The sequence below is a fragment of the Tripterygium wilfordii genome, chromosome 14 (assembly GCF_013401445.1).
Source record: "Tripterygium wilfordii isolate XIE 37 chromosome 14, ASM1340144v1, whole genome shotgun sequence".
In the NCBI taxonomy this organism is placed as follows: domain Eukaryota; kingdom Viridiplantae; phylum Streptophyta; class Magnoliopsida; order Celastrales; family Celastraceae; genus Tripterygium; species Tripterygium wilfordii.
In genome coordinates this window covers 5,000,966-5,013,949 of record NC_052245.1, presented here as the reverse complement: position 1 = coordinate 5,013,949, position 12,984 = coordinate 5,000,966, and the positions used below count along the sequence as shown (strand labels likewise).

At 36.2% G+C, this 12,984-nt stretch overlaps 2 protein-coding genes across 2 annotated transcripts; both read right to left on the bottom strand.

The window, feature by feature from the left end:
- Window positions 1-137: 137 nt before the first annotated feature.
- On the bottom strand, window positions 138-2,886 carry LOC120014769 (putative serine/threonine-protein kinase-like protein CCR3). Its single transcript, XM_038866824.1, has one exon. It carries the CDS (start codon window positions 2,742-2,744, stop codon window positions 357-359), a length of 2,388 nt encoding a protein of 795 aa, XP_038722752.1. The 5' UTR covers window positions 2,745-2,886; the 3' UTR covers window positions 138-356.
- Window positions 2,887-8,613: 5,727 nt separating this feature from the next.
- LOC120014770 (CTD nuclear envelope phosphatase 1 homolog) lies at window positions 8,614-12,687 on the bottom strand. The gene is made up of 6 exons (XM_038866825.1): window positions 12,224-12,687; window positions 11,288-11,416; window positions 11,067-11,187; window positions 10,880-10,961; window positions 9,184-9,337; window positions 8,614-9,091 (listed from the first exon to the last, which is right to left on the bottom strand). Exons 1-6 carry the CDS (start codon window positions 12,485-12,487, stop codon window positions 8,966-8,968), a joined length of 876 nt encoding a protein of 291 aa, XP_038722753.1. The 5' UTR covers window positions 12,488-12,687; the 3' UTR covers window positions 8,614-8,965.
- Window positions 12,688-12,984: the final 297 nt, after the last annotated feature.

Sequence of the window (12,984 nt, the reverse complement as noted above, 5' to 3'; positions counted from 1 at the left end):
CGAGTCTCATAATAAATTTGTGGTCTCCATTTTTATTGTACCGTCATTAGATTTTGAGTACGTAAAGTTGGTGCGCATAATTGATGTGCATGTTCAGATAAACAATGTGCAAATATGCAAAAAAAACTCTCTCGGGGAAAGTAAAATGGATAATAACTTGCTATCAAGAATTGATGTTAGTTATCATAAAATGTCAAAGCCCTGCACTACAAACTCAAAATGTTGGGTGAAGAATCTCCTAATCTCTTTACATTCACCAAGAAAAAAGGTATATATGCATATATACCCAGATAAAAATCATCCCCAAAAAGAAAGAATAAAAATTGGACTAAGCATTTAATTTTTCTTTTTTTTTTTCAGTCTGAAACAATTGAAATTGTACCACTAGAGATGCTGCCATGGCTATGATCACAGAGTGCCAATGCTCTCTCCAAATTAGCAACAATGTCAGTCATGGTTGGCCTATCTTTCCCTTCCAAATTCACACAATGCATTGCAGTGTATGCCACCAGCTCCACGGCCTCCGCCTCGTTCAGCTCCGGTGGCCCAACCCTGTCATCCAATATCTTGACCAGCTCTCCGGCCATTATTGCCGGGACCGCAAAGTCCACGAGACTAATGGGTGGGCCTCCATTTTCACCACTCTTGAATATAGCTCTCTTGCCTGTCAAAAGTTCTAGCAATACAACTCCAAGACCATACACATCACTCTTTGCTGTTAACACATTGAGTCCATAGTACTCAGGATCAATGTATCCAACAGTTCCTGCTGCCTTCGTTGGCCTGTAATCGCGGTCTGGTTCCGGTCCCATTAACGATAAGCCAAAATCGGACACTCTTGCTATCCAATTCGAATCAAGCAATATGTTGGAGGACTTGATATCTCTATGAATTATTGGAGGGACTGCATAGTTGTGCAAGTATTCAATCCCTCTTGCAGCATCTAAAGCAACTTTGATCCTCATTCTCCATGAATTTATAACACTCGAACTCTTTTCGACATTGTCCTTGGCATGTAAATGATCATAGAGAGCTCCATTTTTCATGTAGTCGTAGACTAAGAGTCTCTCATCCCTCTCTTCACAATACCCAACAAGCCTCACCAAATGTTTGTGGTGAAGCCTTGACAGAAATGCCAATTCTGAATCAAATGCAGTCTCTTTCTCCTGGAATTTCTTCATTTTCTGACCTGTTTCGCCTCTTTTAATGGCTACTTCACGACCATCAGGCAACTTGCCTCTGTAAACAATGCCAAAGCTGCCTGCACCAATTTTGTTCTCCAAGGAGAAGTCGTTGGTGGCAGCTGCAAGCTCTCCCAATGTGAATTCCTCAGCTCTATCAGCATGCTTTGATGAAGTTCCACTTCTTTGACGCCTCATCGCTCTTGAACCCTGGCGTCTTATAGTAGAAGATCTTGAAATGGGGCTATTATTCGAGTTTGCTCCACCATTGGAACCTGCTCTGGTAATTGTAGGTTGTACTGAATTATAAACCTTTTTGTTCCCAAAACAAACCCCAGTATATAAGCAATAGATTATGGTACAAATACCCGAAAATGCACCTATGGATCCAACAATAGCAAATGCCAACAAGCCTTTCCTCAACCCCTCTGATGGTGGCGAAGGAGGCCGAGCTGTTGGAGGTGGTGGAAAAAATGGTGGCGGCACTGGTTGCATTGAAACATTGAAAGGACAAACGCTGCAGATGTTACCAGAACCAGAACAGAGTTGCTCAGATTGGGGAAACGGACCACAATCATCACACGAAGATCGAACACAAGGCCCTGGAAGAGTTGAAGGCAATGGAAGCTCCGATACATCAGGCCAACCTGGTCCCCAACACAATACTGACAAATTAGCAGTTGTTAGCCCACAAGTGAAATCAGACCCAGAAACAATTTTCTCGAAAGAAACCCCATTTGTTAAATTCACACTGTAATCTCCATTTCCGCCCCAACAAACCACTGACCCGTTTACGTTCCTGATTGCACAAGTGTGGTTAGCTCCGAGTGCTAATTCTCTATACTCTAATTGAGCTTCGACCGGAATATCCAATTGGCCGGAGCTATTGTCGCCTTTACAGACCAAAAACCCGGTTGAGTTCACACCGCAGACATGGGAACCGCCAGCTTGAACACTCAACATTGACATGGTTCCGAATTCGGACTCAATCCGACTCGCAATCGGGTTACTGCCCCAACAACGAATTGTGTCATTACCGGCGAGAATCCCACAAGAGAAACCAAACCCAGATGAAATTGACCCGAATTGAGTGACGCCAAAAGGTCTAGTGTAACCGTTTCCGTCTCCCCCTCTCCAGCACGAGACAACGCCGGTGGTGGTCGTAGCGCAAACCTGATTGTCGCCGACGGAGAGATTGTTTAAGAAGATGGAATCGTTGTAGTAAATACGCTGGCGTTCAAAGGTAGAATTGGAGGGGTTCCAGCAGAGAAGGCTATATCCACCGGTCCTGAGGCCGCAAAAGAAGGAGGCACCGCCGGAGATGGTGGAGAATGAGACGTTCGGTTGGATTTGGACAGAGACATTAAGTCCACGGCTGTAACATTGGATGTTGTGGGTAGACTGGAAGGCGACGACCCCGCAGACGGTGGCGGAGGCGTAACTGACGGCGAGGGTGGAGCCAGAGCCCAAGGCATGGGCTAACTGGATTTGTACGTTGAGAAAATGGAGGGTCGCGAAGATGACGGCGACGGTGATTGGAAATGGTGAGGGTAATTTCGTCATCTAATTGGATTGTGATTGAAGAAAGCGGCGGCTCCCCAGTCGCTCAGCCTCATTGGGAGGACCGAATAGACTTCTCACAGAAAGAGAGAGAGAGAGAGAGAGAGAGAGTCCCAAAAGAGACCGGAAGTGTTGAGATTTTAGTTATAAAAATTTTTTCTGTTCAAATGAATCAAAAAGCAGGGAGACAGAGAGCGACAGGGTTTAGTTTTGTAGTTTTCAGAATTTTCTAAGGCTGCGTTTGCATGTAACTTTTAATTTTTTACCATAGATGGGGGAAATGTATTTATGATTTTCTTTGTGGTTTGACATATAATTGTTTTGTGAGATTTGCATATTTTTATAATTAGTATGATTAAATGAGTTAGTATAAAAGAAAGCTATGAAAATCAATTTCCATATTCAGTTTTTTAAGGCATGAAATTCATTAAATCTCCTATGTATGAGATAAAGGCTCCAATTTTTTGTTACAATTATAGCTATAATACCCTCCAAAAAATTATGTTAAATCATGAATTAAAATGTGTTTTTCAAGGATGGTGTTTGATTGGAGGTCCATTACCATGTTTCGAATTTCAAGCTTCAAGTTCAAGTATCAATAGGCATGAAACTGGATCTGGATCTATTTTCAGATCTAATTGGAGGATTGTTCAAAATGCTAGATCTACTTTGCTCAAGTTGTTTTTTTGTTTTTTATTTAGTCTATTCGGGTATATCCTAGTGTAGTTTGTAATTTGATTTATTGCCAGTGTAGTCGTGTTTCTGTTTGAAGTTCTCATATGTAATCCATCTTTATGTTGCCTCGAGTTCCTATGGGCATCAAATTCTCTTACCTAAATTATTAGGTATATGAATACAATTTAGTCTTTCACCTTTAAAAAAATGATAATTTAAGGTACTTATAATAATTTTTGTTTTTTATTGATAAATATTTGCGAGCAATGAACCAACCAACTAGTAACAAGTCAATTTAATATGGGAACTTAATTTGTTGAGAGAAGAAAATCGATTTTGGTTACAATAAGAAATATAGTTTAAATGGGAATATTTGTTTTAGAAACTCTCTCAACTTTTTTAGAAACTCTCTTAACTTCTCCAAAACTTTCTTCACTATAAGTATGATTAGAGGAGGTGGAGATCATTCTTCTCCACCTCCTCCCATTAATTTTCTTTCTTTCTAGTTGGACAACCTTAGTATGCTTGTCGAAAAATTTGAGTTCTCTACGTTTTCTACTTGTGGATTTGTCGATTGATAACATCAGTGCGACAATGAAATAGATAATGATGATGACTTCTGTTTTCATATCTATTTTGATATTGTCTCAAATCGCCAGATATGTCTTGGATGTAGTTTCAAACTAATAGATCTGGGCTATGCGTATGCAAGTTTGTTGTTTTCAATCCTTCCTCAGTGTGAAGACAAGAGTTTCATGTTAATTTTGTATTGTGCTTTTGTTTTTTTCAGAGTCGGGTGTTCTACTTAGAAATTAGGTTTTGTTTTTTTTTTTAATAAAAATGACTTGAAAATTATTCTAATTAAAAAATGATGTAGATAAGTCAACGTGGCACTCCAGTTGCCATATAAGCAATTTTCGATAAAAACGGATCGTAACAGTGAAATCAGAACATAAGCCACTTGTTTTTGATACTTTTTGATACATTAAGAATATTTGGGATAAATTTTAAATTTCAAGGATAAAAATAAAAAAAGCGTGAAATTTCAAAGATATATAGTATGGTATAGCCTTTTACCTTTAGCTACAAATTAAATTTTATATAACTTTTAGGTTTCAAGGGCTAAAAAAGGTGTTTAGCGGGTTGACTACTGTGGTTGAGACGCTTTTTATGGCCCACAATATTTTCCTTTATTTGACGGGTTTGAAGAGGTGGCAATTGTTGACTCGGGAACGGCTGCGCAGAAGGATTTTTTTTTTTTTTTTTTACAAGATGGATTTTTTTAAAAAAATCTAAGAAAAAACCGCAACTTTAAATTGAATGTGAAGACTGAAAAAATATGCAATATTATCTAATATTTATTTCATAATTAATTTTCTACATAATTTAAATTCAAATTAGTAATAAATTGTGGTCAAATAAAGATGGATTTTATTTATAAGCTAGGCGGGGGCGAGATGGGGATGGTCTTTGTGATACTTGGTCTATTGTTTGAATTTGTAGAGACTTTTCAATATTTTTCTTTATAGTCATCATAATGATTAATGATGGATTTATTTCGATTTTCATATTTGATTCCGTCAATTTAATCCCATTAAGGATAACTGATTTTTCTATCAGCCCAACACAAAAAAAAAAATACAATAAGGCCATGTTTGCTTTCAATGTAGTGCAATTGTAAAAAAAAAATTTGATTAGTATTGTGATTAAAAAATTTATAAAATATGTCAAAGTATTGATAATGTGATTATTAAAAATAAAAAGTTAAAATTAAACCAAACATTGTCATGTAATGTGAATACAATTACCATTGTAATACAAGCATAACCAATCAGGCCAAAGAATATGGTTTAATCTAGCATATTTTTCATAATTTTAACCACTCAGATAATACATATTTTTCATAATTTGGGAATATGTTGGGCCACCAATAAAAATTAAAAAAAAAAAAACATAAAAGAGAGAACGTGAAAAGAATGGTAGCATTGAGGACCCTATTTTAGAATTCTTTTCTTCTTGCATAAGAAGGAACAAAATATGGGTTGTACCATGAGATGAGATGAGGTCCATGACAAATATATTTTGGCATATATGTTTGAAGATTTGGAGAAGCAAGAAAGGAAAGTAGGGGCTAAGTAAGGCTACTTGACACGAAATTCCTTGGCACATTCTTTGGGTTGTTCCTCAAATTGCATCTATACATATATAGTTTATCATATTAAGTAGTAACTAGTATTTGTATGAGGGAGACATTACGTGTGTTTTCTTTTTTCTTTTTAATTTTTTTGACATTTTCAAATTGATTACATGATATAAAAAAGTATAATAATTCAACATTCCTAAATATGTCATAGCTTCTTTTGAATATCAATTTCCCATTCAATATGTGGTCTTTAAATATATATATATATAATCATCCATATGGGCACATTTTCTTTTTATGTTAGCCATATATCCAATTCATGATCCTTTTTTTAGGCAATATTTACATTATTATTACTGTAATCTAAATTATTTTTACATACCCAATTGGTATAAATGTTAAATAATATTAAATTTGGTATTGCAATTAGACCTTTAAAAGTTAATTACTTTTTCTTATTAGAGAGAAGTAGGGGTATCCATGGTCGGTTTCGATCGATTTTTTGACATAAATTTAACTAACCGTTTGGTCAGTTTTTTTCGATTTTTTGATCAATCTTCACTAACATACATTTGCCAATGAGCAATCGGTTTGACGATCAATTCAGTTTGACACGATTTTTTTGGATAGCACTAAAAAGAACTGCATATTATTAAGAATTATTTGACAAAGAATATGTCAGTACAGCCTCCTCAAGCCAAGAAGGCTCATATTATATATGTGTATATATATATATATATGCTGTATATATATATTGTAGGATATATAGATATAGTATTAGGGTGTGGGGGTTGGGGGGACTACCGCCTAGTGTAGTCCCCCCTCCCTCCGCCCCTGCTCATATGACAACATGATTGCGTAAAAAAGTTAATTACTTGTATTATAAGAGTTCGTGAATATAAGACTTGAATTATAGGCCGCTTTAACGACGACGTATTGGACCGTTCTATTATAATTAAATAATCCGTCTTTGTTTGAACATTACAACAATTGTGTGATGAATCGATAGCTACAACGTACGTAATAAATTTGTTTAAATAATCCATAAATCCAGGTGTGTATCATAGACAATCATGACTCATGAAAACAAAAATTAAAAAAATCCAAAAACCTTTCTTTCTATCTTCTTTGGACAATGGATGTATCACATGTGTGATAATTTATAATTAATTTTTGTTCATTTTGTGGTTAGGTATTTCAATTGTCAATTCGTGCAACGTGTGACATAATTATTTCATACCATTGTGATAAGGCGTCGGAGATATACCCAATCCTAAAATGAATATTTATGTGCACTCGAGTTTGACGGTCTGAGTTTAAAACTCATATTAAATTTTTAAATGATAAATTTGTATTTTAATAATTATTTTTATATAAAATATGTACTTTTATAAGTTTATGTATATTTTAATGAATTATATCTAGTATTTTTATGACTTTTGTGATATATTGACAATTATCGACTATGGTAATTAATGGAAGTGGTCAAAAAGTAGATAGGGCTTTGAACATCTAGATAATTTGAATCCACAATTATCTTGTTTTGATTTTATTATTAATATTACAGTACACGTTTCCATGAAAGTATTTGACTCACATGTCACTGTCTGTTCATACTTGCAAAGAAAATTCGTTGTGGAAGGCTGACCATCTCTTTAATAAAACATGAATGTTATGTTTTGATACATATGATGAAAATTATTGAGGAGATTTGGTCACGCCTACCAATTATTACCCCTCAACAGGTTTTTTCCCATTTTTTTTTGAATACTACTAATCCAATTGATTGTCAATCGTAGCACTTCTCCTTGATTACCCCTCAAAAATCAGTTTAACTAATATATAAATCACATTTATTTATTTTCGAATTTCAGAAAATGACTTATGAGGAGAAGTGATACGATTGTCAATCGTGTCACCTCTCTTTGGTTACCCCTCAATAGTCCGTTTGACAAATCACATTTATTTATTTCCGAATTTCAGAAAATAACTTATGAAGAGAATGGTTTACAATCACATGAGCAACTAAAACAGAAATACGAGTATGAAAATTCTTCTAACCAACATCGGTCAGCCATCAAAATTCTTGAAGATTTGTACAGTGAAGTTAGGAATTAATTTGGTTTCATCTGTTTCTATATAATTATAAAAGGCTGCTGACATTCCACAAAAAAGAGAAGCTGCTGAAATTGACCTGTTCCCCATAAAAAAAGGGCACATGAATGAACACCTACCTTATCTTCCTCCACACATCACAAATTGCAGAAAAGTAAAGCACAAAATGTTTGGACAATCAAATTAATTGTGGGGTCCTAGCATATGAGTGTAATTATACTTGTTCCATGACATTAAGACATTTGAGTATTATATACACACTCTTTATGATGACCATTCACCAATAAACTTAAAGTTTGCCTTTCTATACAAAGAATTGATATACTGCAAAACCCTAACCGGACATATACATATATGTATGTATATCAGCTACAGAGGCAGAATAAAATCATGAAACTAAAGCCAGAAAGATATGTCACTAAAAAGGAATGGGAGAGTAAGCAAGCACCTGTCTATGTTTCCTTTTTGTCAACTAAAAGCATTCTATATATCAGCCTCAAGAGGCAGACATGGCTGGAAAAGGACTTGTTTGATAGCTTATAGTACCTAACATTTTTGTTTGACTGCTAACTAATACTAAGCTTAACCATTAACGACTTGACAAAGCTATCACTGACCATGTGACCATGGAAAGACATTCTTCACTCCTCCTTTGGCAGGAACCTGGCAGACAATTTCCATTCCAGCTATATATTATTCACAGTTTCACACAACTTTCTTCAAATTTACTCCCCAAAAAAGTTCAATAAAGCTGTGGAAAAAGGAAGGAAACCATACCTTGTAATTTGCAACCCCACAGCTGGAAAGGCAGCCAGCCAGCTTTCAGGTTGGTTCATTTGTTTGCATGTGTGCCTGAAGTTAGGCAAATGGCAACATCTGATCCATAAACATCAGGTATAGATATAGTTGATAGGATCAAAGGAGCTGATGATCTGAAACTTAAGGAACTCAATAAAGAATGTTTTGGATTGCAGATAATTATTGAACTAGTATACAATTACGGCACAAACATAAACGCAACAACGGCCAGAATATAAACAATGTTACAATAAGATTCTGGGACCTGACAAATTTACATGCACAAAGTCTACCCATCCATAAACATAAGCAGAATAAAAATCCTTTTCTTCCAGAGATTGGCATTTCGATAATCATCTGTGTCACGCAAATGAATGTTATACACAAAGTAATGATTCCTGTAACAGGTGCGGCTTCTGAATGGAATTGTTCTTTGACAATTATAAAGAGAATGCCTGCTATCGCTGCATAGGGTTCTTTAATCCTATGGTGGTCAACTGGAAGCAGGGATTCCCTGCTTTTGAAACCATTCGGGCATGTGGAACCTTTCATAGAGCAAAGGTCTGACATCGTTTTGTTGAGATAGGTGCTTGAGAAGTGGAAGAAGTACATCCAGCAGCTGTCAAAACATGTAAAAGAGAGGAGGGTAAACGATGACCAAACACAATACCAGAGTAGATATACAAGCTTGAATAAGCTAGATGTTGGTACCTGTGTATCATGTGGTTGCCCTGCAGTGAAAGGTATACAAGGAATGCCATTAATTGGTTGCAGCAAGAAACTGAATGGATTGTTGTCAACAATGACAGTCCGGCATAGGTTTTTTGATAAGCAAGAGAGATCCTTCACATGCTCCCGATACTCCCTGTATTCATGCCACCAGAGTATAACAAACTTTATGACACATTATCTCGGACCACAAGGAAGGGTCATGAACTTCATGCTTAAATCATTGTTAATAATTGGTTAAACATGTAATGAACTACAATACTCAAAATCATAAGCCAAACACCAAAACAAACAGCAAACTATGATGAGCACTTAGGAACCTTTACGACAAGTCATCAACACCCATCCCCATACTCATCCAAAAGCATATCTACGTGCTACGTTTCCTATCCAACTTGAGCTAGCTTTTCTGCAATAGCCATAGTTTCATCAACAGTGAAGTAAAAAATTACTGGATTTTCTTTTAGAGCTCGAAGGCTTATCAAGCCTTTATTTATGAGTTTAGAGTAGTCATTGGCACAAATTTGACGGCAGGCACAATCTCTACAAAGCTATAACATTATCCTCAAACAAGTTTGGCGAACAAAAGTGCCGAAGACATTTAACTCATCAAATCCATGCAGACTACAACAGAGGTTCTTTTTTTTTCCTTTTTTTGAATGGGACAACAAAAGAATTATTCAACCTCCACAATAGTGAAATTTGAATTCGGAATAGATGCGAGAAGGCAAAGAATAATAAGCAATTTTAGCCAGAAGTAGAGATTAATATGGCGAAACGAAAGAGACAGCACAGAAATCTTCAAGAATTTGCATTACCATGCACCAAACTCTAACCACAGACAGATATGGCAGATGATTACATTTCTGGCATGGAGATGGCAGGCTTTATTTGCAAATATTATATATAGCAAATATAGTGCAATTATATGTGTGACCTGCAAAAAATAATATTTTTTATCATTAGGTTCATTGCATTCCATAAGACCACCTTCCATGCCCAGAATAATGACAAGCCGCTGCCCACATTAGACTAAGAGCAAAATTGGGTCTCTGCAACAAGACATGTTGAAATTACTTTAGATAAAATTAATACTATTATCTCTGAATAAATCTGCTTTGATAATTTTGTAATGGGAATCCCAAGAATATGCCAAAGACACTTTGCTCACTCCAAAAGAAAAGGTATTAAAATGCTTCCACTTCTTCAGAATTGCTTGTTACCCATGAGAGACATGAACAAAATAAAATGAAGAAACTGTATTTGTATATGCTTCCCTACTGCAATGGGGGTCATTTCCCTGAAATAAGGCTCGTCAATCCTTGAATTAACAAAAAACTTATTAGCTTGCTGAACACCATGATATCATCTAGAAATCAGATATCCGTAACCAAACCATCAAGCAAAACACATAGAAACTTGATTCTAATCACCACCTAAGAGGAGAAACAAAAAATGGACAAACCAGAGGGCTGATATTAGACAAGCCTCCTCAGTCGAGCCAGCTCAAGGAATTAAAGTACAGAAGCAACGATATTCAAAAAATGTGCCCAAAGCCAACAACATGACCTATATGCTTATGTGTTAAATTTGAATAGGGTATGGAGACATAACATATATAAGTAATAAAAAAAATAACACCATATTAGAAAAGAAGGATCCAGGAAATAGTACTGACGTGCTACTCGTTGAAGGCCGGTAAAGACGAAGCATAAATAGATTTTCCACATCTATTCTGTCGACAAGGGGTCTAGCATAACCTGTCAGCACAAACAGGAGTAACTTTCACGCCAATGATCAAGAAAATAAATGGAAAATCACCAAGAAATAACAAACCTAGAAAAATGGTGAAGTAATAAGCAAACCTTCGAGGCCAGCAGTAAACAGAACAAGATCTGCAAATTTACTAAGTTCCTTTAAAAATTCTCGCAATCCTGGACGCTCAAATACCGTAATGTAATTTATCTTAGGCTTTCCTTCACATTCCTTGAAATCCCAAAATACACAAATTAAAAGAGTTTCTTTATATGAATACTAAATGATCTATTAACAACAAATTGATTAATATTATAAGTTTATAACAAACCTTGTCCGAAGATACACATTCCAGCTCGAACCACTTCAATCCAGCCCCGGTGGCTTGATTACGCAGAGCAGCAGGCAAACTTGATGTCTCGTACGCACATACTAAAGTTTCATCCAAATCAAGCACAACCTGCAGTTGCATGTAACTCAAAAATTAGCTTATGCAGTAAGCAATCATTGCAGACACATTGCACAAAGCTTCCGCCACCAGTACAAGGTCGAAAGGGGAAACTGACATAGCCCTTGCTCTGTGTCTGTTGTTGAAACTATGCGGGCTAATTTTCTTTTGTTATTTTTCAATGGGCTGTCAAGGGTATAAACAGAATGAAAACATGAAATAGACCAGGAAGAACTTGATGAAAAGCAATCATTGCACAAAGCTTCTGCCACCAGTACAAGGTCGAAAGGGGAAACTGACATAGCCCTTGCTCTGTGTCTGTTGTTGAAACTGTGCGGGCTAATTTTCTTTTGTTATTTTTCAATGGGCCATCAAGGGTATAAAGTATAAACAAAATGAAAACATGAAATAGACCAGGAAGAACTTGATAAAACCATTTGAACCATGATCTTACGTATTCACTTCATGAAGTAACTCAAAATAACTAAGATTTAAATGATTTTGCCTCATGGTCTTAAACTCTTTTAACAAATAGCAATATTCAGTGATGGACCATAAGCCATTCTGAGGTTGATGTACATATCCATACACCTATATGTGTATATATCTACGTTCGATACAGTGTTTTCATCAAAGGATGCTACAAGGAAATTAATTCATTTCATAGAAACAAAAACATAGAGTGAAATATAAATTTTCAAAATTTTCCTGAAATTGAAGCATATAATCTAATTAAAAGCTAAAATTCATCCCAATGAAATTGAAATTCCAGCAACAAACCAAAGATTAATGTATACAAATACATGCCAGCGACCGTACCGTTAGTCTCTCAAGACGGTCGACGGCGTCCGAGGGAGGAACGGCGGGGGCGACGTCAACGGTGGTTGGAGAATCGGTCTCGGGCAACTCGACTACGGGCAAGGGTTTGAATGGAAGAGATGAGGAGAGGAGAGTGTGGTGGCCGAGAGCTCTGATGATACGGAGGAAGATCTGGAAGAAGAATCCAAGCCAGTTCAACAGAGTCCTCAGGAGTTGCAGAGAGGACCGAGTAGGATAAACCTCGGCCTGAGTCAACTCGGCCATGAACCAGACAAAACGAAGCCGTTTCGTTAGTTGTAGATAGAGAGAGAAAGATAGGGAGACGATGACGCACCCTGAAGCTACGAAGAAAATATACAAAAGGAACAATCAGTGATGAAGAAACGTGGTGATGGCGGTGGTGGGGGAAATGATAGATTCGACCAAGTCAAGCCCCCCGAGAGAGAAGAGAGATTGAAGGAGAGATCGTAATACCACACGCGCTGATTGGGTGAGTAGATTTGTTTTCCTTTTAATCAAATGGAAAAAAGAAATTGCTTAGAAAAAAAAATTAAAAAAATCAGATATTTAAAATTCTTTTTATTATTGTATCATGATTTGAGTAAAATTTTGAATTTGTTTTTCTTCAATTCTCTTATATAATTTATCAAAGACCATTCATCATTTGTATGAGTTGCTTAAGAGTCCGTTTGGATTGGTGGATTTGGGGGAGGGGAAAAAGAATGTAAATGAGATTTCCTTTCATTATTATTGTATCTTTT

Coding starts and splice junctions, on each gene's coding strand:
- LOC120014769 (XM_038866824.1), bottom strand. CDS start 2,744: ATGACGAAATTACCCTCACCATTTCCAATCACCGTCGCCGTCATCTTC.
- LOC120014770 (XM_038866825.1), bottom strand. CDS start 12,487: ATGGCCGAGTTGACTCAGGCCGAGGTTTATCCTACTCGGTCCTCTCTG. Junction 11,417..12,223: donor ACCGTCTTGAGAGACTAACG/GTACGGTCGCTG, acceptor ATGCAACTGCAG/GTTGTGCTTGATTTGGATGA. Junction 10,962..11,066: donor GTTTACTGCTGGCCTCGAAG/GTTTGCTTATTA, acceptor TTGTGCTGACAG/GTTATGCTAGACCCCTTGTC.